The 27,748-nt window shown below is 43.4% G+C and overlaps 1 protein-coding gene across 2 annotated transcripts in view; it reads left to right on the top strand.

The window, feature by feature from the left end:
* The window catches only part of LOC137530806 (methyl-CpG-binding domain protein 2-like), a 120,123-nt gene extending 102,982 nt beyond the window's left edge, over positions 1–17,141 (top strand). For both annotated transcript variants that reach the window (XM_068251340.1, XM_068251339.1), the window contains 2 exons: positions 13,469–13,599; positions 16,324–17,141. In XM_068251340.1, coding sequence (XP_068107441.1) covers positions 13,469–13,586 — 118 coding nt within the window. In that variant the 3' untranslated portion in view covers positions 13,587–13,599; positions 16,324–17,141. The remainder of the gene's footprint in view (positions 1–13,468; positions 13,600–16,323) is intronic.
* The last annotated feature ends 10,607 nt before the right edge of the window (positions 17,142–27,748 follow it).

Raw genomic sequence — 27,748 nt, forward strand, 5'->3', positions numbered from 1 at the left:
TAATAATATGGTAGGACATTAGACTATGGCTATGATAGGGATAAGACACTGAGCTCCTATTAAAGGGGAACTGAAGAGAGAGGGATATGGAGGATGCCATGTTTATTTCCTTTTAATCAATACCAGTTGCCTGGCAGCCCTGCTGATCCTCTGCCTCCAATACTATTAGCCATAGCCCTTAAACAAGCATGCAGCAAATCAGGTGTTTAGACTTTAACCACTTGATGACCCAGCCTTTACCCCCCCTTAAGGACCAGCGCTGTTTTCGCTGATCTGTGCTGGGTGGGCTCTACAGCCCCCAGCACAGATCAAACACCAGGCAGAGCGACCAGATCGCCCCCCTTTTTTCCCCACTAGGGGGATGATGTGCTGGGGGGGTCTGATCGCTCCTACCTGCGTGTGGCTGGCGGGGGGAGCACCTCAAAGCCCCCTCCACCGCAGTATTCCCCCTCTCCTCCCTCCCTTCCCCGGAGATCCGAGGCTGCACAGGAACGGATCTGTCCTGTGCAGCCTCTAACAGGCTCCTGCCTGTCATGTGACAGTGATCCCCGGCCGCTGATTGGCCGGGGATCACTGATCTGGTACAACGCTGCTACTGTTAGCAGTGTTGTACAAATGTAAACAAAGCGGATTATTTCCGCTTGTGTTTACATTTAGCCTGCGAGCCGCGATCGGCGGCCCGCAGGCTATTCACGGAGCCCCCCGCCGTGAATTGACAGGAAGCAGACGCTCGTGATTAATTAGCCTGCAGCCGGCAACTCAGATCTGCGTCGCTGGTCCTGCAGCTGCCACTTTGCCGCTGCGCGTTATGAGTGCGCGGTCGGCAAGTGGTTAAAGTCAGATCTGACAAGACTAGCTGCATGCTTGTTTCTGGTGTTATTCAGATTCTACTGCAGAGAGATAGACCTGCAGGGCTGCCAGGCAACTGGTATTGATTAAAAGGAAATAAATATGGCAGCCTCTGTATACCTCTTACTTCAGTTCCCCTTTAAGACATTCAGTGATGTGACTATGTACTCTGTAAAATGCTGCAGATGTCAGTGTCATATAAAGTCAGTCGCCAAAGCAAAGGAAAGTCACACTCAATTGACCGGGCTGAAGTGTGCAGTCGGGTAGCCTACTTTTTATGTTTTAACTTTTTTATTGTTTTTGTTTAATGACACAATTATTGAAGTATGCCAGAGCTAAAATCTATGAACTATTGACCCTTTTTATGTTTTTCTTACTCTCAGAAGCCATTTTCTGCTAGGAAAGTGTTTTTATAGTTGGAATTTATCAGTGAGGATCACACTGTCATGACTGAGTCAGCCACTTACCTACCTGATATTTAACTCTTTTAGGCAGAGAAAGAGAAAAAGGAACACAGCATAGTTATTTGTGCGCTAGGCACTGTACATACCCATGTCTATCTCATCATGTCACATGTCACCTCAGGTATCCTTAAAGGACTTTTTTTCTTTTTATTTATTTTTTTTATTTAACAACCTTTGATGAATTGAAGCTCACTTGTATAAAACGTCCACTTTATTGAAGAAGTTGAAAGTTACACGGAGCAACAGAAGATAGCTGCGATGTGGCATAGCCAGAGCAGCTGTACACATTGTGAGAATAAATAGCAAACAGTTTTTTTTTTAAACACAACACAGCTATTCCAAAGTGTTTCCAGCAAAATGTCGGATTCAGGTGTCAAAGCCTGATGCCCATCACTGGAGTAGATCCGGTGTTGAAAATGCGCAATTATGACTTTTGCTCTCTGGGCCGGCGCTACCATAGAGGCAGAGGAGGCAGCTGCCCCAGGGCCCCAGAGCTTGTAGGGGCCCCCAGTGGCTACAAGAGGAAAACATTTTTTTTCAAATCGGCCTTTTTTTTTGAGTTTTTGAGAAAATCGATTTCAAAGTTTCAAAGGAAAAAAAATACACATTTAAAAACCTGCCGACTTTAATGGTTGATAGCAAATCCACCTTAAATGCTAGACACCCTAAATTTGCAGGATATGTTAAGGAGATCATTAGGAATAAGAGGAAAAAACAATTTTTTAAAAAGACCTTATAGATTTTGAGAAAAGCGATTTTAAAGTTTCGAAGGAAAAAAGTATACTTTTAAATGCGGTAAATGTCACTTTTAGTAGCAAACCTAATGGTAGTGTAATCTTACATGCATCAAACGAAGGAGCAATAAATTTCCTGACGGGGTTTCCAGGGGGTCTATACGCAGCCACAGCGCTTTGGCCAGGGATCGCTATACAGCCGCAATATGGCTGTATGAAGATCCCTGGCATTTTTTCTATTTTCCCTTTTTTTTTATGTTTAGAGTGTGGGAATTTTTTTTTTTTTTTAAATTATGTGGGGTCCCCCCTCCTGAAACTTTTTAACCCCTTGTCCCCCATGCAGGCTGGGATAGCCAGAATGTGGAGCTCCGACCGATTGGGACTTCACACCCTGACTATACCAGCTGCAAATAAGGTCCCCTAATGCCCTCATTTTTGTTCCGAGGTATCTGTTGGGGGGGCCCCCCAGGTTTATTTTGCCCTGGGGCCCCATTGTTGCTTAAATCGGCCCTGTTTGCTCTAATGCTCACTACCCATGCACAAAGAGGGAAATTTCTAGACTACAACTAGTCTACACTTCATAGGGAAAACAGATGTTTTTGTCCCTAAAGGGGAACTCTGTGAAGTGTTATTGGTTTGGCCATTGCATTGGACATAGCTAATTTGAATTGGGCATGGCCAATTTGAATGGGAAGGTAACGGGAGATGCAGATTACATCATTTTCATTACAGCTGCAAGGATAAAAGGGTTATCTTTGTACACAAAGGAATGCATTGGGGTTGCAGACAATCGGTGTTGAGACATGTGGTGAGATAAGTCCTTTTATCGCATTCCAGGATTACACAGACTTCTCCATAGTGGAAAAGCTGTTTACAGAGGTTCACTGTAAGCTTTGCACTGCGTTCTGCAGTTTTACCACTAGATGGCAGACACAAGCAATCTACTCAAACAGCATACAGTATATGAATAGAATATGAGCAATCTGCAGACTTGGTGTGAATTTGTAAAATATTTTATGCTGTAAGTGTTCAGCCCTTGCTCATATCAGACGTTAGCGAAGGCTGCCAAAAGATTGTGTAGTTCTAGATGCTTGCATGCTTTGCGAGATCTTTTCTTGTCTAATTAAATCCAGCCTGTCTTTGGTTTATGAATACAATTTCCACCTGCAGGAGGTGTATCATTTCGAAAGAGGGCAACATTACTCTCTATTCCATCTGTTAGATCATTATTAAATACCTTGAAAGGGATTGGACCTAGTACTGACCCTTGCGGGACCCCACTGCTAACCGTTTCCCATTTTGAATATGACCCGTTTACCACCACTGTTTGCCTTCTATCCCTTAAAGAGAACCTGAGGTGGGCAGATGGGACACAGATGAATGTTCTCTCCCTCATGACATGCCACTGTGTCCTCACACCGCTGCTGTCTGCCCCCGCAACTCCGCGCTTTAGCCCCTCGAGATTAGCAAGAATGTTTGTCACTATCTCGGAGGTTCAAAAGGCCCACCAGGGGCCCACCCTGTTCAAAAGGCCCACCAGGGGCGTTCTTGCAGGGTTTCCTGAGCTTTCATTGGGCAGCTCTCCCTGACCATGCCCCCTGCCACTCCCCCGCCTCCCTGCACGCTGTGAGAGACACACAGTCTCTCGTTGCAGCGTCGTGACCTGTTGTTCACAAAAGTGGCCATTGCAGCCCACCGGAGCGGCAGGAAGCAGGGCTGTGGAGTCGGTCCAAAAATCCACCGACTCCGACTCCTCAGTTTAGGATTCCACCGACTCCACGACTCCGACTCCTCTAATTTGCATATTACAATTTTGTTGATTAAAAGTATGTAACATGAAATTCGTCTCTTAACTGCCAACGCTTAGGAATTTTACAAGACAACTGAAGTGAGAAGGATATGTAGACTACTATATTTATTCCCTTTAGACTAAAACTAGTCCTTGGTAAGAGTACTTGTAAAAGGTACAAACCTGAACAAAGAACATCTATCAGGCCCTAGGCAATATAAGTGTGGGTACATGTAAGAATGATGTGCAGGTACTCTGCAGGGCAATGAGGAGATTGTAAACAGACAACACCTCTGTGTTCAATGTGCACAGCATTCTCAGTGGATTCCCTGCAGCTCTGTGGAGAGTGCATATGTAGAGTATAGTACTACTGTGTAACAAAGTAAACCTGAGACAGATGAAATTAAAGTTTTATACATACCTGGGGCTTCCTCCAGCCGCCTTCAGGATAATCAGTCCCTCGTTGTCCTCCTCCACCGAGTACATTTGAAATCGGCGCCGGTAGACTTGGGCGCAGGATACAGCGGTATATAGCTGATCCTGCTTCTGCACAAGTCCGGGCCGATTTAATTACTATTCCCCCTCCAGGCCGCCATGGATAGTGGGGGAATGAAATAATTCGGCTTCCAGCGATTGCTGGAGGCCGAATTATTATGTTTTTAAGCAACCTCGGCTCCGTCTTCTGAAGGAGCCGACGTTACTCACTGAGCGCTTCAATAGGAGTGAAGTCTATGGAGGCGCCGGCTGCGCCCAAATCTAGCAGCGCTGAAAAGCACTGCTCCGCCTCCACCACCTGGATCTTCTGCTATGAGTCCAGGTACTTGAGCCAGTCTGGCGTAGTGCGCATGCACACACTCCGCCGCCAGGAGCATACTACACCTGTGCAGCACTATTGCGCAGGTGCAGAATGTTCCTGGCTGTGGGAGCGGCATGCGGCCGGACAGCGCTGACTGGCTGAATTACCAGGACTCATAGCAGAAGATCCGGGTGGTGGAGGACATTGAGGGACTGATTAGCCTGAAGGGGGCTGGAGGAAGCCCCAGGTATGTATAAAACTTTACTTTTCATCCGTCTCAGTTACCCTTTAATTTGTAGTCACCAAACCAAATTTTAATAACATATCAAATTATTTGATTTCATCAGCAAAGGGAGTGCATACATTTGCATAAATCAGCATCAATGCAGAATTATTTCCATCTCGTTGACCATCTCTATTAGTGACATGGCTACACATCAGGCTTTATACTTACAGCATGGATGTTATTTAGTATATATAAGAGATTCCTGTGTACACATCATATATACAGTCACAATCAGATATGTATATCTGACTTTAAAAATACGGGGACTGCTTTATTGAAGCAGCACAAGTAACTAATTTTGATTGGTTTATTTCATTTTTGTGGACTAAGCACAGCTATTACTGTATATATACACATTATTTTTAATGACTATCATCTGAGAAATAGAACATTTTATCATATTTTCTATTTTAAATACAGTTACAAATTCATTAGGAGTCGGAGTCAGAGTCAGTGCATTTTTTCCCGACTCCGACTCCAGGCACCCAAAATTGCCCGACTCCACGACTCCGACTCCACAACTCCGACTCCACAGCGCTGGCAGGAAGTGGCGTTTTTTGTGGCTAACTGATCCGCTCAGCTGGCAGCTGTACAATACAATGCAGTGGCAGCTTTCAGAGCAGCTAAACTGTACTTTGGGAACTTGTAATTTGTAAACAGACAATATTACTTGTGCACAAAAGCAAATATGATGACTGTATGGGCAATATAAAGTAAGAGTCAGAGTTTCATCCCACTTTAAAGAGAACCCGAGGCGTCAAACTTTCTAAAAAAGTAAATACTTACCTAAGGAGAGGGGAGCCTCTGAATTCTCCAGAGGACTCCTATGCTGTCCTCCGCCGCTGCCTGGGACCCTCCTTAAAGGATACATCCAAGCTACAAGAAAAATCAAAATCCACTTACCTAGGGCTTCCTCCAGCCTTTGGCAGCTGTCCTGTGCCCTCGCCACAGCTCCACTCACTGCCAGTGTCCTCCGCTGTAGAAGCAGACCTCACCAGGTCGGCTTCTTGTGCGCTCCACGGTGCGGGTCACGTGGTCTAGCCGACGTCATCAGATATGGCCATGCTCCTCTTGTTGCGCAAGCACAACCTCGCCTGCACAGTAGCATGGAACAGATCATGCAGGAGCAGCTTTTGCTTAATGTACAGGTGTGGCCGTACTCAGAGGAGCTCTGCCCCCAAGTTCCTACCAACAAGCCCTTGTTTGTAATTTTTCGCGGAGGGGTCAGCGCAGGAGCATGGGTGGCTGAGATACACAAGACGAAAAACATTTATATCACACTTTTCTCCTGGTGGACCCAAAGCACCAGAGCTGCAGCCACTATGACACGCTCTGTAGGCAGTAGCAGTGTTAGGGAGTCTTGCACAAGGTATCCCACTGAATAGGTTCTGGATTCCGGAAGAGGTGAGGTTTGAACCCTGTGTCAAAGACAGAACCCTTAACCAGTACACTATCCAGCAATTTACGGTATATGGCAGATTACCGCCACAAGACCTTGCACTGTATCTTGTCTGACAAAACCGTGTTGTTTTTTCCGCGGGGTGTAGTTATTTTCTTTTATTAGGGTTTGGAATGCTGATGCAATGGCCAAGTAAAAATAAAAAAAAATATCCTTCCTACACACTTTACAGAGCTCTATCTGGCCGGCTCAGCAGAAAGCATAGGGAAGTTTCTACGTTTTGACCCCGGCGGTCTTTGCGGAGAAGCGATCAGAGAAAAACCTTTAAACAGATTCAGGGCATGTTTGTGTTTTGTGAAGCTACTTTGTTGGGAAAGTTGTGTGTCTGGCGTGGGCAGCCGTCGCGGCTCTGCATAATACGCTCAGAAGCCTTTGATGCGCGCTCTGCGTTCTTCCGAGGAAGCAGTTATGCCCGGTGATAAGTCTTGTGTAGCTGCAGCTTTGTGTAAAGCATCTCGGGGGCATTCTGCACCTCTTCCGCTGGTTGTTTTTTTGTGTGTGCGGAACGCTGGCAGATTTATGCGACGCGAACGCACGGAATCCGGCGGCGTTACTTCTAAACTCCAGCGGAATCGGAAAGTTTTATGACAGATGAGCTGCGAGGACAATAAAAGGGTGATAAAAATGCTTTTTGGGTTGAAAGAAAAAAGTCTCCCTGACGACGAATAAAGAGGTGTTCGGATAAAGCGCCGGCATGTTCTCCGCCAGGCAGAACCTCAGTCTCGCTACAGGGTCTGTGCTTCCCGGAGAAAACCAATACCCACAGATGGGCCGATGAGATGCTAATGATTTTGGCTTGCATGTAAATTCCACCCAAAATTTATGAACTTGGAATTTGCCCAATCCGTTTGTTTGATTGGCCGTGTTTCTAGCTGCATACAATTTGCATGCAAGCTGACATTATTTGTTATATTGTTTATCTCTGGGCTTTTGAGCCGGTATAAAAATCATCCGACTTCTCCGTTTTTATTAAAACACCGACTCCAGGTACCCAAAATTACTCCGACTCTGACTCCAGAGCCCTGTGTAGTAGGCAGTAATAATGGACCACTATCACAATAAAATTGTAAAATACTTATATACACATATGTATAAGAGATACAATTGTCCCAAAGCAAAATGCACTGTTAATGACCTTTTTCCTATGTAGCAGTCACATAAAGAGAAGCCAATTGTGATGTCATATCCTCCCTGCTTCCTGATGATTCGACTGACAAAAAAGATCCTAATGGACAACACTACTGTGCAGTGAATATTAATTAGCCATGTGGCTAGGAACAATAGCGGACTCATGCAGTATACTCTAACGGAACATGTGCCCTGTGATTTTTCAGTGTTGTGAGCTTGGCTGCAAATTACAAGCTGCTGTAACATGAGCCTGTAACTTCTCACTGTGAAAGCAGCCTTAGGGCAGGATAGGGAAATGAAGGGGATGACCCAAGGTAGTGCAGTGGGGAGAAGAGGCAGCCCCAGAATGCTTTGCAGTATCTGTTATGCGTCCTGCCGGCCTCCTTAGAACTTGGGAATACAGAGTCTTGCTGTTCAGCAGACATCAAAGTAAGAGAGATTTTTTAACTTCAGTATTGCCTTTTTGGCTTCCTTCTAAACTTTTTAACACAGGAGAATAGAGGTTTAAATTAGCTTTTGTAGCCTGACAGTTACTCTAGGTCAGTAAGGGCCTGTACACCCTGAAAACCGCCAAATGCGAACGCAATGAAGAATCCAGAGGCTTCCCTCTACCGAGTTGAAGGGAATCTGAAGTAAAAATAAACATACGAGATAATGAATTGTATGTGTAGTACAGCTAAGAAATAAAACGTTAGTAGCAAAGAAGATAATCTCATATTGTTTTCCAGTACAGGAAGAGTTAAACTTCAGCTGTTATCTATGCTAAAGAGCTTCTCTGAGCTCTCCGACTAACTTGGGGGTCTGAGACAGTCCTATTTTCTGAAGCACTTATACATCAAAGAAACAGTGAGACACAGATAAGGTTTTACTGCAGGGAAGTGTAACCACTTGAGGACCACAGGTTTATACCCGCCTAGTGACCAGATTTTTTACAATTCAGCACTTCACAACTTTAACGGTTTATTGCTCGGCCATACAACTTAGCACCTAAATGAATTTTACCCCCTGTTCTTCTCACAAATAGAGCTTTCTCCTGGGGGTCTCTGATTGCAGCTGCTGTGTGTTTTTTTTTTTTTTTTTGTTATTTTTTTTTTTTTTTATATTAATGCAAAAAGACCTTATTTAAAAAAAAAACAAAAAAATATATATTTTCCACACTCCCTCCTAAATTGCCCCTAGACTACATTACATACACCACATGATACATACATAGACCTATGTCTATGGCAGGGATTAGATTGTGAGCCCTCCCACGGGACAGTTAAGTGACAAGGCTGTACCCTGTACAGCACCGCTGGAGATCGCAGCGCTATATATATGATTTTCAACCTGTAAATGAAAAAATCACCCTGCCAGCTGCAATCGTGGGCTGGCAGGCTGATCACTGCAGCTGGCTCTGTTCACTGACGGCACTCGCGCTCCTGTTTAATCTCGCTCCTTGCGAGATCACGCCATATGGCATGGCGGTGGAACGAGAGACACTCTGCGGTCGCCATCCTGCGTTAGGCGGTCACAGAGTGGTTAAAGGGTCAATAGCTCTGCTCGGTTTCATACTTTAAAATACAAAGCGTGGTTTGTAATTGCAAATATGACAGAATGATGCAATGTTATAATAGAAAAAAAAGCTATACAACTGAAAATAAAAATATGAGACTCTTTTCTTTGCTGCTTATGTCCTATTAATTATCCGTACTATACATAGAAATCATTACATCATAAGGTTGTTTTTTTTCACTTCGGTGTAACTTTAAGGCATTGTTCACATCATAAATCGCAATCACTGATGCCAGCGTTTTGCGATTTTGAGTTTTGTGTTTTTTTTAGCGCCTCCGATTTTTATTTTTTTTTTAATTTATAAAGTACTTTTATAAGCACTTTTGCAGAGCGATTCTGTTTTTCCACTTCTTGACGTCAGTCAGGAAGTGAAGTCTTTCAGCCGAAAATGAATAAATACAATGTATTTATTCATGAAAGCGCTCAGGAGATCACTATACAAAGCGCTTTTTCAAGCGCTTTGAGATTTCCCTATACCTTCCATTACAGGCAAATCGCCCCGAAAATGGTGCAGGCAGCGCTTTGATGAGCAGAATGCAAACGAATCATTGCACAAGCGCTTTTAGAACGATTTTGAAAATTGCCGGCGCTTAAAAAAAGGCAAAAGCGCCCTTAGTGTAAACAAGCAATAATATTGAACAACTACAACATGGGGAGCACCATCCACAATAATCAATATGCCACCCTATAAGTACCAAAGGGGGTGGGTCTGTACTGTGCAGAATGGTCAGAAACTCAGAATAGCAAACCAAAAACAAAAGCAATGACCTCAAAGAAACCGCACGGGAACAGCAAATATCAAAAACAATATAACATCCTTTATTGAAATTACAAACATTAAAAACTATTAAAACATGGTGGTGGGGGGAGGGGGGATGTATAAACCCACAGTATCGGAGAACCAGAGGAAATATAAAGTACTAGTGACTAACATGTTGCTCCTCAGAAATACATATACATAGCACTAAATGTGCATAATAGTGTTGTGACACATACCATATCATAGCATGAGATTATAAAAAAAACATGTGCAAAGAGCATCCAAAATCAATACAAATAACAAAAATTGGAGGAAAAAAGGGGGTGAATGAGAACAGGAAGAGGAACAGACCCCTATGAGGTGAAAAACCAGATCAGAAGAGACAGCCAGACAGCAATCACATAGTGATCACAGTAAGTGAACAGTGCAATAGTGAGAAGTATGGTCGGTGTATTGAGGCAGTGAAAAAAGCAGAAAAGTAAAGTGAGGTCAACAGATAGTGGATAGGATCCTACCAGTATAATGTCTCCATGGGTCTCCAACGCCGCTATCGCGATTCGCCCCCTATAGCGTGGCTTTTTCGAAGCATTCGAAACTCTCTCTGCAATCCGCACCAAAATCCGCTAGCGTTTTGTGGATCTGCTAGCGGTTTTGGTGTGCACTGGGCCTCACACATGATTAGCAGAATCAATTTCTTGTAAGTGAGAGTCAATATCTGCAAAACATAAGCTCTGTGCATGCTGCTTGTGTTTCAGCATGGCGTGCAGTATATACATTTTGTATAGGAAAACTACCAGTGTTCCCCCCAAAAAATAAGACATCCTCTGAAAATGAGCCCTAGCACATCTTTGGAGCAAAAATTAATATAAGACCATGTCTTATTTTCGGGGAATCACGGTACACAGCTGACCGGTGTGTTCAGCCCGGCCCATCACAGATGTTTATGAACCTTCATTTGATTGACCAGCAGTCATACAGCATCGGCCTAGTCTCTCTGTGACTCTGCATTGTATTTGTAGCTTCCCTGTCTCGCACTCTGGGGTGTGTACCGCTGAATATTATAAATAAGAGCCTGCTCATTTATTATTCAATGCAGGAGTCATTTAATCAATAAGTTAATGAGGTTTGGCCAGCGCCACAAATCTCTCTTGAAGGAGCCATTTTTTGCCTCTGCTGCTCTGCCAGGAATCCTGACTGCTCCCCAGAGCTGCAGATCGGAACCGTGAATTGTGTGAGTGATGTGAGAATGTGAGCGCTCTGATCAGTGTGTGGATTCAGCAACGTCCGCTGCATCTCTCCTCCCGCCATCTTCACATCCTGTTATCATCATTGCATACTAATCATTACCAATTCCCTGACTGTCCTGCTGATCTGTGTCTGAATCACACACCTGAAACAAGCAGGCAGATAATCCAGTCAGTCAGACTTCAGTGCATGCTTGTTCAGGATCTATCAGAGCCGGGACAAGGTCCTCCAGCACCCAAGGCTGAGACACCAAAGTGCGCCCCTCCCATTCCTCCCACCTCAGTCGTCACACACTGATTGCTATTAGACTAATGCTGGATCCACACTAGGGCGTTCGCGCACTCGATTTCCCGCTCGATTCCTGTCGATTCGTTTATTTCCAACATGTCCGATTTGGATTTCGATGGATCGTTTGGTCAAGTCGCAGGCAAAGTATGCCAACTCGACCTAACGATCCATCGAAATCCAAATCGGACATGTTGGAAATAAACGAATCGACGGGAATCGAGCGGGAAATTGAGTGCGCGAACGCACCGTGTGGATCCAGCATAAGAGGCACCCCAGGGCCCCCAACACCTTAATCTCTCGCTATCTGGCTTGCACTCACTGCCCTGTATTCCCTTTTCTTGTTTCTCTCTGCTTCAAACACAATAGGAGGATGATAGCTGAGTGAGTTGTGCGCCCCTCCTACACTGCGCCATGAGGCTGGAGCCTCTCTCACCTCTGCCTCGGCCCGGCCCTGGGGTCTATAGCTATAGAAGCAGAGGATCAGCAGGACAGCCAGGAAACGTCAGTAAAATAATGAAAAAGTAATCCTACCTAATAAAACCCGTGTCGCTGCGTTGTCCTCCTGCGTGTCCTTATGCCCGTGCTTTTGCATACTGCGCATGTGCGGCATGTGGGCAAACTTTAGAGCAGGAGGAGGACGGGGCCAGGGGGGCGGGCGTTTCTTTTGATTCAGTTTGTGGCTTAAGAATATACAAGACATGGGCCTCAACCCTAAAACTCTTTAAACTGCCAAAAAAGCAAGCAGCATCTCCTTCCAGTGACATCACCTGCCAGCAGTAAAAATGTCACCATGTGATAAATGTCAGAATGTAAATCAGGGAGAGGAAAGATTTTACAATGAGCAAACACTGACTAAATCATTTACACAAAATTATTGTAAAAAGAAGCACTTTTTTATTATGTTATTTTCACTGGAGTTCCTCTTTAAGTGGTTAAAGGACCGCTATCAAAGAAACTGTCATTCTGTAAACCCCACATGCCTATAAAGCTTTTAACCAGTAATAATAGAACGCTTTTGAGAAATCTCTTATCACAGCCTGTGTGAAAGAAATGCCTTGTGCATCAGGTCTCTGCTTCATGAGTCGGCGTTGATACCAGGGCTGTACCATGTAGATAGGTGCCACTTCCCTGCCATTATTCATAGGGGAACAATTTGCTGTTTATTTCTGCCCTGCCCCCACACACATTGCTTTCTCACAGATCATATGAGAACAGCTGAGAGATTTGTACTTTATTCCTGTTTTTGGATGCTTACACCCACCATTTAGAATGAACTCTTCTGGACTGCAATCTTCTGACAGTTTACTTTAGAACTGTGTAAAGCAGATACACGTGATGGAGGCACACAGAGCTGTAGCTGATTAGTTTTTTTACACACTATTTCCATGCTATATCTCTGCTTTCTGTCGTTCTGAAGACATCTCAGTCACAGGATTACAGCCAGTGAGAACTGTCTCTGTATGCTGGATGTGCTGGACACAGTCCTCCATAGTGATGCCCACAGTTAGAACCCTTCTCTGTAAATGTCATGTTTTCTTCACATAAGCAATGAAAAGATGAAAAAAAGCCTTTGTATTGCTATTTGCTTTTAATTACTGGAAATATTATTATTTAATATTTATATAGCACCAACATCTTCCACAGTGCTGTACAGAGTATATTGTAGTGTCACTTAAAGGGTACCTAAAACAAATGTAAAAAACGCATTTCACTTACCTGGGGCTTCTACCAGCTCCCTGCAGCTGCTCCTCAATGATCCTCCGTTCCCACGCTGCGGCTACGAGTTTCATTTTCTCCGGCGGGCTACTGCGCCTGCGCAGCCCTGGCCATCCGTATACTGTTCCACATTGCCGTCCGCAATAGCGTCCTGCACAGTTTGGTTTAAGTTCACTTTAACTGTCCCTCAGAGGGGCTCGCAATCTATTCATATATAGGTGGCATTTAGAATTTAACTTTGATATTTGTCCTTTAAACTAGAATTACTGTGAAAATATTTCAGAAAGAGGGTGTCTAGTAGTAGCTTTCTCTGTAATGGCAGTGTTGCGGCGTAGTCTTATCTGCAGCCTGGGCTCCCATTCAGCAGTTTGTACTCACTACTTTCTCTGCTTCTTTTCAGGAAACAAGAGGAGAGGGTGCAGAGCATTCGCAAGAAGTTAGAAGACGCATTAACGGCAGATTCATTGGCACGTGCGGCGGAATTGGCAAATAGCACAGCAGTTGCTACTGAAGGATGAATCTGTCTTTGAGGTTAGCAAACAGCCCATTTTATCTTTTTTCGTTTACTCTGTTGTTAACTTTACCTGAATAATAGGTTTCCTTCTGCCTATGTTGTAAACACTGTTCTAAGTTTCTGATATGCAGTGAGCATTTAAAGTAAACATGAGGTGAACCTAATGCCAATTTTTTTTTCGTAATATATAACACACTCTCGAAAATGGGGAGTAAAAGTCACTGCGTCTTATATTCCAAATATAGGGAGTCTCCAACTTAAACGCCTGCCGATGCAAACCGCCAAGCCGCCACAATGTTGCTAACTCCCTGTATTGTCCCCGTGTCCTCCTTAGGTCCCTGTATGTCCTCCTCTGCTCTCTGTGTGTATAAGTATATACAGCCGCACCTCTGCTCACCTCATCCTCCAGCGGCAATCACAGACCTCTCCTCTCCTTCGCTGTTCCCCTAGTGCTGGCTTCTGCTGATGATGCGATCAGCAGAAGCCGGCACTAAGGAGCAGTCATTATAGGCCTCCTCGGCTGAGTTCCACCTACCTTGTGTATGAGGCATTAGGAACGGTGGGAGAAAAAGAGGAAAAACAAAATGTATGTGAATATACTTTGAATTTGATCTAGTTCCTATAACTAATTGTAATTTAGCCATTCAGCTTTTGCTGTAGGTAAGTAATCTATTATCATCCTATTCTTATTTTCTTTTCCCTTAAAGTGGTCTAAAAGTCAACATTTCTACTTTGCGCTAAAAGATTCCTCAAAGCTTGAAAGCTACTATCCCAGCAAAAAATTCTAGCAGAACATCACTGAAATGGTTAAACAAAGCACTTTGTCCTTCTATTCAGCTTCAAATCAGCATCCAAACTGCAGATAACAGTATTTTTTTTTTTTACTTGTTAAACACTGGAATGTAAACAAACACTCTCTGAGAAACTGTCTCTGCTTCAGGCACACACAGAGTTCAGAATAGCTCATTTGAAGATTTTCATATATAATAAAAAGCAGTTATAATAGAAAAAGAATAAAATGCAATGCCAGCTTTCAGGGCAAGATAAGCTACACTTTGGAAACTTGTAATTTGTAGACAGACAATATTACTTGTGCACAAAAGCAAATATGGTAACTGTATGAGTAATAAAAAGTAGGAAAACACATTTTTATTGAATGTTATGTCAGAGTTTCAGACCACTTTAATTTACTTCCAGGTACCTTTTTTAAAGGGAACCTGTAAGGAAAAAAAAATGCCCCTATGGGGTACTTAGCGCAGGAGTGGGAAGCCTCATTAGGATCCTGTGTAGCCCTGATCCAGTGCTAGCACCCCCCAAAAGTCCACCGACAAGCCTGTCAATGGATGTGCTCTGGCGCAGTAGTGCCTGCAGCACCTGACGATAATTACCTTTTTAGATCATGCAATACCAGCGTCCCCCCTGGCTCTGGTGGAAATAGCCGGGGCCGATCGAGTCTGCTCTACTGCACAGGTGCCCAATAGTAGATCGGACCCAATCGGCGGCCGCTATTTCCGCCAGAGACCGAGGGTAAATATTGCTGTCTGCTGCTAATCGAGGGAGATGCAGCGGATTCCCCTTCCCGAGGTAAGTACCCCCCAGGGGCACTTTTCTTTATTTCAAGTTCTCTTTAAAACTTATACATAGTTATTTAACCACTTCACCACTGAGGGGTTTTACCCCCTGAGCACCAGAGCAATTTTCACCTTTCAGCGCTCCTTCCATTCATTCGTCTATAACTTTATTATTACTTATCGCAATGAAATGAACTATATCTTGTTTTTTTTCACCAATTAGGCTTTCTTTAGGTGGGACATTATGCCAAGAATTATTTTTTTCTAAATGTGTTTTAATGGGAAAATAGGAAAAATGTGGGGAAAAAAATAATTATTTTTCAGTTTTCGGCCATTATAGTTTTTAAATAATGCATGCTACTGTAATTAAAACCCATGAAACGTATTTGCCCTTTTGTCCCGGTTATAAAACCATTTAAATTATGTCCCTATCACAATGTTTGGCGCCAATATTTTATTTGGAAATAAAGGTGCATTTTTTTCAGTTTTGCGTCCATCCCTAATTACAAGCCCATAGTTTATAAAGTAACAGTGTTATACCCTCTTGACATAAATATTTAAAAAGTTCAGTCCCTAAGGTAACTATTTATGTATTTTTTTTAATTGTAAATTTTTTAATTTTTTTTTAATTACAAAAAAAAAAAAATGGGGAGTGTGTAATGAGTTAATTTTATGTGTAAAAGTCATTTATTTGTATGTGAAAAATGTGTAGGGTGTAGTTTACTATTTGGCCACAAGATGGCCACAGTAACTTTTCGTTTTAATGCGACCTCCAAGCTTCCTTCCGGAAGCTTGGAGGAAGAATAAGGAGGCTGGACACGTGAGTTTTTTCTCACAATGATCGCGCTGCCCATAGGAGAGCAGCTGATCATTGCGGGGCTTAGATCAACGAACGGGAATGGATTTTCCCGTTCATTGATCTCTGGGCGAGCGGGCGGCGGCGTGTTTACTAGCGGCGGGCGGCGTGTTTACGAGCGGGAGCGCGGGCAGCGTCGGGAACGCGGAAAGTACGTGTTTCTCCGTCCCTGGTTTTTAAAGGATGGAAAAAGGGGCGGAGAAATACGTACGCGCGGGGGTAAAGTGGTTAAGCACTGGCAATAATTTGTTTTACTTTTTTCTTATTTTATTTTGTATTGTGTAGAGTTCTAAAACTTTGTTTTTCTCTCTTAGGTACCACGTCTATTTAAAAAAAAAAGGAAAGAAAATACAGATTTCTTTGGTCTTACAATGGAAACATATGCACATTTATAAAGGACTATTATTTTATTTGTATTTTTTTTTTTTTTAAATCTCAACAATCCAATGCCTTCCTGGAATTCTATTTTTGATGTAAATATCTATATATTATTATGGAAAATAAGTAAATACAACCTTTATTTTGTCTGCAAAGTGTCTTTTTACATGGTAAAAAAAATCAATAGCAAGGTTATTAATCTTGTTAATCCAAGCAAAGTTTTTAAATATCAGGTCGTAGTCAGCTAGCGTTTTGTGCAAATTTTTTTGAAACGATTATATATATTATAAATATTGGTATAATAAACCAATGTTGTATTTGAAGTTGGCGTTTTTACAGTGATTTCCAGAGTATTTATATATCTTTTTATACCTTAGCTGAGAGAGACTTGTCTTCGATATTTTTTTCCCACCCTTTATTTAAGAAAAACAAAAACATTTACCGTTCTATAAGGTTTTATGCCTATGCACAGTGCAGGCCGCCGGCCTGTATCGGTGAAGCACTTTTTTTGCGGATTGGAAGCAAAAATGTAACTTGACTTTTTTAATGTTTTTATTTTGATGTCTTTTTTTTTTTTTTTTTTTCTAAATTTGGATTACTTTTTTACTTTTGTATTTGTCTTACATCATGTACAAAACCAAGGAACAAAAATGTTATCAATCACAAATCACTGCTGCGATTTAACTGTAACTGTTCTTTATAGTCGTTAACTTAATGATTGCGTTTTGGAATAAAAAAGGCAACAAAAGAGAAATATTTTGTTTTGTATATTTCTAATTACCTTTAAAAGGGTCAACACATGCTGCACTAGTAAAGTAATGTTATTCCAATAGTTTGTTTTTAAGAGCCACATGTACAAAAAAAAAACATTAGGACTGTGGGTCTGGTTAAATGATAGCTGTGATTTAAAGGAGAACTTCATAATGCATTAAACAAATGTATATTTTAAAGATACACTTAAAGAAAACCTGAACTGAAAATTATAAGTCAAAATAAGCATACACAAGTCATATTTGTCTTCCATGCAGTCTACTCCTCAGTGTCTTTCTCCTGTCCTGCGTCCTGTTTGTTCACTGTGATCAAGGGAATTTTCCGTCCTCCATTTTGAAAATGGCCATTACCCCATAACAGCTTTCTGGTCAGCATACTGTTAAACTGTAATATCACCCACTTGAGCCATAGGGACACATAGACATTACCTGGTACATCAGTTTTCCTCTCAGCTATAACTGACAGCAACTGATATTTTACTGACAGCAACTGATATATTTCAGATCTGACAAAATATTGTTAGAACTAGAAGGGATTATTGTCAGAAGAAAATGGTGAGCTTCTGAGAGGAACTGATGGCAAGGTAACTATGTAATGTTCATTTGAAGTTACCTCATGTGTTTATTTTAAATATTTTTACTCAGTACAGGTTCTCTTTAAAGAGAATCTGTATTGTTAAAATCGCACAAAAGTAAACATACCAGTGTGTTAGGGGACATCTCCTATTCCCCTCTATCACAATTTCGCCGATCCCTGCCACATTAAAAGTAGTCAAAAACTGTTTTAAAAAGTTTGTTTATAAACAAACAATGGCCACCAAAACAGGAAGTAGGTTGATATACAGTATGTCCACACACAGAAAATACATCCATACACAAGCAGGCTGTATACAGCTTTCCTTTTGAATCTCAAGAGATCATTTGTGTGTTTACCTTCTGTCCCCCTGCAGCTCTCATCCACTGAATACTAGTGACAGGCTGTGAGGCTGATTGTTTCTTCCTGCAGAGTGCAGACAGCTCTGCCCGTGTCTGTGTAATTCCTCAGTATGTGTCAGCCAGCTCCTTTCACAGCCTAACAGAGGAGGAATTTTATCCAGCTCTCTTCTATCACTGATAAGATAGCAGAGATGCTGGGGGCTTATGTAAATAACACACACACTGGAGTGTGCATAGAGGGGCCTAGAGAGGGGTGTGCATAACAGATCAGCATGGAAGAGTTGGCAGCCTTCCAGACACAGGGCGACAAGTCCGACAGGGGAAAGATACATTGATTTATTACAGAGACAGTGATAGTAGAAAGTGCTGCATTAAGCCAGAGCACATTAGAACAGGTTTAGGAACTTGTAGGATAGTAGAAAAAACGTTGTAATTTTTGTTACAGAGTCTCTTTAAGCTTCGAAAAAAAGTTACTCACCTGGGGCTTCTACCATCCCCCTGCAACCGTCCTGTGCCCTCCCAGTCACGATCGGATCCTCCTGTCCCCCACCGCCAGCTACTTTCACTTCGCCGACAGGCCTGGCCACGCGTAGCCTTCTACGCGTTCCCGTCTGCAATAGCAGTATAGAGGGGGCTATTGTGGAGGGGAACGCGTAGAAGAAGACACGTGGCAAGGCCTGCGCAGTAAGCCTGTTGGCCGAAAACAAAAGTAGCTGACGACGGGGACAAGAGGATCAGATCGTGACTGCGAGGGCACAGGACAGCTGCAAGGGGCTGGTCAAAGCCCCAGGTGAGTAAAACTGATTTTTTTGTAGGCTTAAGGATCATTTTAAAGTGGACCCAAATTAAAAATACAAGATTTCAGAAATAAAATCTATTTTCTAAATTATAATAATAAATAGCAGCCTTTTTTTAGCTGCATGATGACAAATATAAAATATTTTACATTTATTGGAGGAACCCCTCCCTTCCTTTCATATTGCCGGGACAGAATCCGGCAAACTGGTGGAGTATTTGCTAATGGCTGCCACCTGTATAACCCTAATTATGAAAACAGAAGGGTAAAAAGCATGCGCTGAAATGCTCATAGGCTTGAAGGAGTGTTTATTTATCTTTGTATGTGTCAGAGTGCTGCAACTAAATATTTTGAATTAAAAAAATGTTTGGTTTAGGTCTGCTTTAAGTTAAAGTTGACCAAAACACAGAACTTGCTCTCTGCCCTAAAAGATAAGCATATAAGATGAGCAAGATGAGTTGATAACAGCATAAAAACCTTTAAAGAAAAAACATTTCATTGTTACAGCTTACAGTGCTCCTGCAATAAATCTGCAATGTCTACTTCCTGATTCCATGGGAGCGCAGAAAGAGTTAACTTCCTGTGTTTACATATTATCACATAACTCAGCACACCTGCAGAGTTGACAGCTCAAATTACTTGCTGATAAAGGAGAATTTGACAGGCTGTTCTCACTAAATTCACACTGCATGGATTTCTCTGTGTTTTTCTTGCCTCCTGTGCAAAAATTTAGGTCCGCTTAAGGGTTCTTTCACGTTACATAACGCGTGCATGAACCGATTTTGTGCACGTGTTATTACCTGCAATGTGATGTTGGAAAGTTGCGGTTCGACGCTGATTAGTGGTGCTAGTTCTAATTCACTTGATGGGAAAATGCCGCGGCTGGACGTTGCGTAGCTCCCAGAAGAAACGCGTTGTTTGTGAACGTTAACATGCAACTCAAATAGACTTTCATGTTATCTTTCTAAACGCTGCCTAGGAGCGATCCGTCAAAACGCACGGATCAGCTCTTAGTGTGAAAGAGTCCTTAACCTCCTTGCCGGGCTAAAAAACCCGGCAAGGAGGCAGCGCCGCACTTTTTTTTTATTTATTTTTTTAAATCATGTAGCGAGCCCAGGGCTTGCTACATGATAGCCACTGAGCGGCGGCATCCGCCCACCCACTCCGATCGCCTTCGGCGATCAGAGTATGCAGGAAATCCCGTTGAGAACGGGATTTCCTGCATGGCTTCCCCGGTCGCCATGGCGACGGGGCGGGATGACGTCACCGACGTCACAGGGAATCCCGAACCGCCCCTCAGTGCTGCCTGGCACTGATTGGCCAGGCTGCGCAGGGGGCGGGGGGGATGGCTCGGCGCGGCAGGTAGCAGCGAATCGGCGGCGGCGATTGCGTACTACACGCAGCTAGCAAAGCGCTAGCTGCGTGTAGGAAAAAAAATTATGCAAATCGGCCTGCGCAGGTTACCCCGAGCCGAGCTCGGGATAACCGGCAAGGAGGTTAAAGAAACACTGAAGCGAAAAAAAATTATGATATAATGGTTGTGTAGTATGGATAATTACTAGAACATAAGTAGCAAAGAAAATATTCTCATTTTTATTTTCAGTTATATAGTGTTTTTATAACCTTGCATCATTCTCTAATAATTGAAGTTTACACACTACTCAGCAGGCTAAATGATTTTACAGGGCAGGCCAGTAAACTTTAGAACTGTCCTCTGGAGAGAGAAAAGAAAATACAGTCACTGACACTTGAGATAATAAGCCTCAGAAGATAGAGCGCTCTGCGACTTTGAAAATCGTGAAGCTCAATGGCTCTTTTGCATAAACAACTGGAGTTTAACTCTTCCTGTACTGGAAACAATATTAGACTTATGTCTTTGCTGCCAATGTTTTATTTCTTAGCTGTACTACACATACAAATCATTATAGCATAATTTGTTTTTCGCTTCAGTGTCTCTTTAAAGCTTAAACCTAGTCATACATGTATTATGGTAGAGAACAGAGGCGCCAAAAGGATAAAAACAATATTTAAAAGTTTTAAAATTATTGCCTAGGAGGCAGTGGTGGACTCACCTCCCACAAGCAGACACAACAACTGTGCATTCACAAAAGGGACATTTATTGGTATACTCCAAATAAGGTCGCAACGCGTTTCGCAGGTCAAACCCGCTTCATCAGGCAATTACAGGAAGGAGCACACAACTGGGGGTAAGAGGCAACACATTTGTACAAATCCTGAACAGACTGCATATCAATAAACATAAATATTTGTATGATGGAATTCACTGGTGTGATTTAAATTAACGGGAAGAGGTGGCTAATTATTGTATTTTGGGGGTGGAGGGGGGGGCGGGGAGAGGGGGGGGAAAGAGGACGGAGGGCCGGGGGGGGGGGGGGGAGAATGGGGAAAGAATTGGAGATGGGAAATGGGAGGGGGGGGGAAGAGGGGGGGAGGGGTTTGTTTTAGGGGGAAGAAAGATAGTGGTAATTTTAAGTATTACATCATAGCATTAATATTCATAAACATAATCACAAACATAATCAAACGTTAATCTCAAGCATGTGGCGAGATACTTTCATAACATACAGTAAACAGTATCATAATTCATATATATATATTTTTTACCCATACATATGTGTATTGGGAGCGGTTAGCCTATATGAAATAGTGCAAAGGAGTTCAGGGCTGGCAATAGTACATTGGGTATTTAAGAAAGACATGCAGAGTAATTTATAGAAGACACATAATGAACAAGCATCAAACAAGATTCACTTACCAGCAGTATGTCCAGATAGCTTGGCCACTGAGGCGCCAGGTGCTATCTGGACATACTGCTGGTAAGTGAATCTTGTTTGATGCTTGTTCATTATGTGTCTTCTATAAATTACTCTGCATGTCTTTCTTAAATACCCAATGTACTATTGCCAGCCCTGAACTCCTTTGCACTATTTCATATAGGCTAACCGCTCCCAATACACATATGTATGGGTAAAAAATATATATATATGAATTATGATACTGTTTACTGTATGTTATGAAAGTATCTCGCCACATGCTTGAGATTAACGTTTGATTATGTTTGTGATTATGTTTATGAATATTAATGCTATGATGTAATACTTAAAATTACCACTATCTTTCTTCCCCCTAAAACAAACCCCCCCACCCTTCTTCCCCTTCCCCCTCCCTCCCCTCCCCCCTCCCCCTTCCCCCCTCTTCCCCCCCCCCTCCCATTTCCCATCTCCAATTCTTTCCCCATTTCCCCCCCCCCCCCGGCCCTCCGTCCTCTTCCCCCCCCCCCCCCCTCTCCCCGCCCCCCCCTCCACCCCCAAAATACAATAATTAGCCACCTCTTCCCGTTAATTTAAATCACACCAGTGAATTCCATCATACAAATATTTATGTTTATTGATATGCAGTCTGTTCAGGATTTGTACAAATGTGTTGCCTCTTACCCCCAGTTGTGTGCTCCTTCCTGTAATTGCCTGATGAAGCGGGTTTGACCTGCGAAACGCGTTGCGACCTTATTTGGAGTATACCAATAAATGTCCCTTTTGTGAATGCACAGTTGTTGTGTCTGCTTGTGGGAGGTGAGTCCACCACTGCCTCCTAGGCAATAATTTTAAAACTTTTAAATATTGTTTTTATCCTTTTGGCGCCTCTGTTCTCTACCATAATACTGATTGTATCCACCTTTGGTGGAGGGGGATACCCCTTCTTGTTTTTCAAGCCTACAGAGAGCGACTTCTTATTCCTGAGTGAGGACAGGCTAATCTCCTCACCTGCCTATACAGTGGTTGCCTGGAGGTAACCCTGGTTTGTGAGTATACAATTCATACTCTTTCTAATTATCCAATTACCTTGACATACTACACCATATCGGGCTCTCGGTTCTCTCTTCTTCATCTAGTCATACATGTGTCTGTAGTGAGACAATCTAGCAAGCAATCAGGGCACACATAGCTATTGAATTCATTCTCCTCCTACTCTGAATTCTTTCTGGCGTCAGTGACTAGGGGTGTGGTGGGTGTGATTAGGGGAGTGGCAGGGGTGTGGCTTAAAGTGTCCCTCTTTCTTATCTCAAAAAGTTGCGAAGTAAAGCCCAGGTGTACTTTAATAAAATACATTACAAAAGTGATTAATGTCAATTGTTAATAATCTTTGTTTTTCGACAAATGTGGGTAATCCACCCCTTGCCAGTTGATCAGCGAGCTGAGAAATGCTGAGAGGTGTGACAGGTGCTCTTTAGGCTGCCGCTTGCTGGTACGAGGCAGAGCTTTCACAGTACACAAGGATAGTCAATAGTTTTCTTTGAGAAGATTTCGTATTTGATCCCCTATAATCCAGCGCTACACACATCCATCTGTCCCCTCCCAATTACTCAGGTTTCTAGCAGAATGCAAAGAGCATCGCAAGTTTGTGTGTGTGGTTTTTTTCTTCTTCTCCCTGCCAAGCTGGAACACGAAACCAGAAATCTTAAGTTTGGCATCAAAGCTGCGGCTTTCTCTGTTCTCCTCCGCCCAATCACAGCTGCAGAAAACTGCGGAAAGTGACATGAGCTGGTAGCTGCGGGTCACTGTCAAAGTGGGCAGTTGTAGCGAGCAGATGGTAACAGCAGATCCCTGTGCGTTTGCTGCTAAACGTCTGCGCTTCAATAGCTGGGGTTTAATCTGACTGTGAATTTTAATTAGCTTGTCAGATCCTGATAGTGTGTAATGCAGAGCCACCTCCGAGGACTATATCCAGACACAAAAGTTTTTAACTTAGTTGTGGCAGCATCTTAAAGGATGCCTTGCCTCCATTGTTATGTGTACGCATATATACTGTATGCATAATGGCTGATCAGCTAAAAATAAAAAAGCCACTTTTCTAATATTGAGCTGCCCAAAACAGCTCTGACCCCTCAGGCGCTGGATTCCAAAAGAATTCTGAATGCGTCCTTGAGGAAGCCACAGGAGTGGCGAGACATGACTGACTTAACAGGCGCACTCTAGCTACATAACCACCAGACCATGTGGTCCTGGACACTTGCTGCAGACTTGCCAGCCCCATGCATGAAGTTTTCCCACCCTAGAGTGGTAACTACACACTGTTTGGATCAACTATGATCATGATGCTTATCCATATGGAATCACCTTGAGATTGGGGATTCTTTTTTTGAGGGCTGAGGACCTTTTGGTCCAGCCCTACACTGCTTTGCTTCTGAACTTTCCCTGTTTGTTGTATCCTGAAGCTACTCTGCAATTGGGGGTGACACTTTGGATTCTCAGCTGAGGACCTACAGGCTCAGGATTACTACACAAAGGGCTGGAACCCACTAGAGCAGTTTTGGCAGTTTTGGGATCGCAAACAATCACAGGCGAGTCCCAAAAACGCTTTGCCAATGAAAATGAGTGAATGAGAACCCGCTAGTGCAATTGCGATTTGGGGTAAAGTATAAAACGCTGCAAAATTGCTTTTTAGTGTGATTTTGCATCGCTTTGGGGGGGCCAAGCGATTATGATTTAAATAAGCTTTATAATACCAGGCGTCCAGATTTCCTGCTTTTGTCTGTAGACCTGCCCCATAAAGGAAGAGATCACAGGGGCATCTCTGATTGGTCCTAGAAAAGCACCTCTTCCTTTAGGGGGTGGGGCTATGGACGTAAGCTGGCTATCTGACACCCGGCAAGTATAATAAAATGTATTTAAATTGGAAGAAAAAAAATCGCTATTTGCAATCGCCCTTGGAAGTGCTGCACACAGCACTTTAGGGATTTTAACCACTTAAGTCTATCTGGACGGATATATCCGTCCAGATAGCCTGCCCTGCTGCCGATGAGCCGGGCGTGCGCTCTCGCGCGCGCTCCTGCTGCCTTCCGTTAGCCCGGAAATCATTGAATGGGAACACAGTTTCCATTCATTGATCTAAGTCCCTGTATGAAAGACCGACACCGTCAGTGAAACTGCTCCGTCTTTTATAAATCCCCTTCTGCCCCATCCACGCTTTACTTCCGCTTGAGTAGTAATACTGAAAAAACGCAAAACTGAAAAAATGCACCTTTTATTTCCAAATAAAATATTGGCGCCATGTATTGTGATAGGGACATAATTTAGCCCCAGAACCGCCTAACGGAGTAAAGTCCTGGGGCTTTGTTTTGCAGGAGATCGCGCACGCTGCGCGCGCATCTCATGCTTGGTAGGCTCCGCTCCACCTTCAGTCTTCCAGCGTTGATCGCCACTCGGAGACTGTTAGATGGCGAAACCGCCGTCTAATTACCTTGTACAGCGCTGCGATCTACAGCAGCGCTGTACTGGGGACAGCCGTGTGACATGGCAGTCCCCTACAGAGTCTCGGCGGTGATCGGCTGTCACAGGCTGAAGCCTATGACAGCCGATCACAGTGATTGGGTGATTGGCTGGCGGTAGGGTTTAGTTAAAAAAATTAAATAAAAAATAAGGAAATTTATTTAAAAATAGATAGAAAAAATATTTACAAAAAAAACAAACACTGGGGGAGCGATCAGACCCCACCAACAGAGAGCTCTGCTGGTGGGGAGAAAAAGGGGAGGGGGATCACTTGTGTGCTGAGTTGTGCGGCCCTGCAGCGAGCCCTTAAAGCTGCAGTGGCCTGTTTTACAAAAACGGCCTGGCCTTTAGGGGGGGGGGGGGGGGGTAACGCCTGTGGTCCTGAAGTGGTTAAATGGTGTAATAACCAGGACAAATGGGCAAATAAAATACATGGGTTTTAATTATGGTAGCATGTATTAATTTCAACTATAATGGCCAAAAACTGAGAAATAATACATTTTTTCCATTTCTTTCCTAATATTCCTGTTAAAATGTATTTAAAAAAAAATAATTCTTACCAAAATGTACCACCTAAAGAAAGCTTAAAAGGTGGCGGAAAAAAACAAGATATAGATAATTTCAGTGTGCATAAGTAGTGATAAAGTTATTGATGAATGAATAGGAGGTGAAAGTTGCTCGGATGCATAAGGTGAAATAACACTGTAGGCTGAAGTGGTTAAAGCGCTACAGTGATTCCTAGTGGGTTCCAGATCTATTAGACTTAAACTTTGGCATTCACCAATCTACAGGGTGGTTCATTTATATGGATACACCTTAAAAAAATGGTAATGGTTGGTGATATTAACTTCCTGTTTGTGGCACATTAGTATATGTGAGAGGGGGAAACTTTTCAAGGTGGGTGGTGACCATGGTGGCCATTTTGTATCCAACTTTTGTTTTTTCAATAGGAAGAGGGTTGTAATGAATAGCGGAGATGCCGCCGCGCGGTCTGGCGGCGTGGCGGCTGTCTCCGCGTTCAGACCGGCGGTTTCCGCACAGCAGCATGCGTCTGGTTTGCCTGGGCCTTCTAGTGCACACGGAGGGAGAGCTACACGCATGCGCGCTAGAAGACAGGACCTTTATGCCAGCAGGAGAGGTATCAGCTGATCAGGACGATCAGCTGATTCCAGCGGAACTCCTGATTGGCTGAATGGCTGGGGGCGGCGCTGAGGAGCGCTGTAGTATATATAGATCTTGCTGGTCAGTTGCTGGTGGTCTGCCATTGCGAATACTTACGTGTGAGCACTCAGACCTCAGTCAGATCCCACAGTGTGTTAGAACCAGGTGGACCTGGGAATTCACACTTAGCCAGATCACACCCAAGCTTAGGATTACTGTGTCATTGCTGTGTTATACTTTAGACCAGTTCCAGGGTGTTGAGACCAAGGACCTCACACCCAAGCTTAGGATTACTGTGTCATTGCTGTGCTATACTTTAGACCAGTTCCGGGGTGTTGAGACCAAGTACCTCACACCCAAGCGTAGGATACTGTGTTATTCCTTAGACTAGTTCCTGGGTTTCAAGACCAAGGACCTCACACCTCAGACTAGGATTGTGCTAATATCTGTTATGACCATTTGCTCTGTTGACCTCTCTCTTGCTTTCTGATTCGGTACCTCTGCCTATCTGCCTACCAGTTGCCAACCTTGCCTGTACCCGGTTACCGAATCAGCCTCCTGTCTTTGTACCTTATCTGCTCATGTGTTGCCGACCTGTCCTGCCTGACCCTTCTGGCTGTCACTCATCCCTCGAGTGTTCAGTCTGTCTGTACTACCCGTGACACTATTCCACCAAGTGTCAGTTAGCTGCAAGGACCTCTTGCTCCTCAGAGAGTCCTTTCTGCAGTGCAGCCAGTGGCCTCTATCCCATAGGAGTCCCCTGGCTGCAGTACAGTCTGATTACCAGTTTACCAGGGAATCATTGGCTGTCAGATTATCTCTATCCTCTCTCTTAAAGAGATAGTCCCTGCATAGCCCAGGGCCACCTGCTCCTCAGGTGGTCTCTGGCCAAAGTTATCTGTATCTCCCGCCCCACGGGAGATAGCCTACAGTTACACCAAACACTTACACGTCACTAGGTGTCCAGAGGTTAGTCATACTTGTATTATTGGTGATTCTGCAGATCATCCATAATCAGGTATACATCTGTATTGTTGATGATTCTGCAGATCATCAATAATCAGATTCTCTCTGTGTGCTGACACCGATCGTTACAAGGGTCATGTGACACATCAAACTTATTGGGAATTTCACAAGAAAAACAACGGTATGCTTGTTTTTAACGTAACTTTATTCTTTCATGAGTTATTTACAAGTTTCTGACCCCTTATAAAATCCAATCCACTTTCCAGGAAACTGTTCATCTAGGAATGCTCGGACCTGACACCCATAATGTGGTGGTGCACCATCCTGCTGGAAAAACTCAGGGAACGTGCCAGCTTCAGTGCATAAAGAGGGAAATACATCATGTAGCAATTCCGCATATCCAGTGGCCTTGAGGTTTCCATTGATGAAGAATGGCCCCACTATC

The sequence above is a fragment of the Hyperolius riggenbachi genome, chromosome 1 (genome assembly GCF_040937935.1).
Source record: "Hyperolius riggenbachi isolate aHypRig1 chromosome 1, aHypRig1.pri, whole genome shotgun sequence".
Taxonomy (NCBI): Eukaryota; Metazoa; Chordata; class Amphibia; order Anura; family Hyperoliidae; genus Hyperolius; species Hyperolius riggenbachi.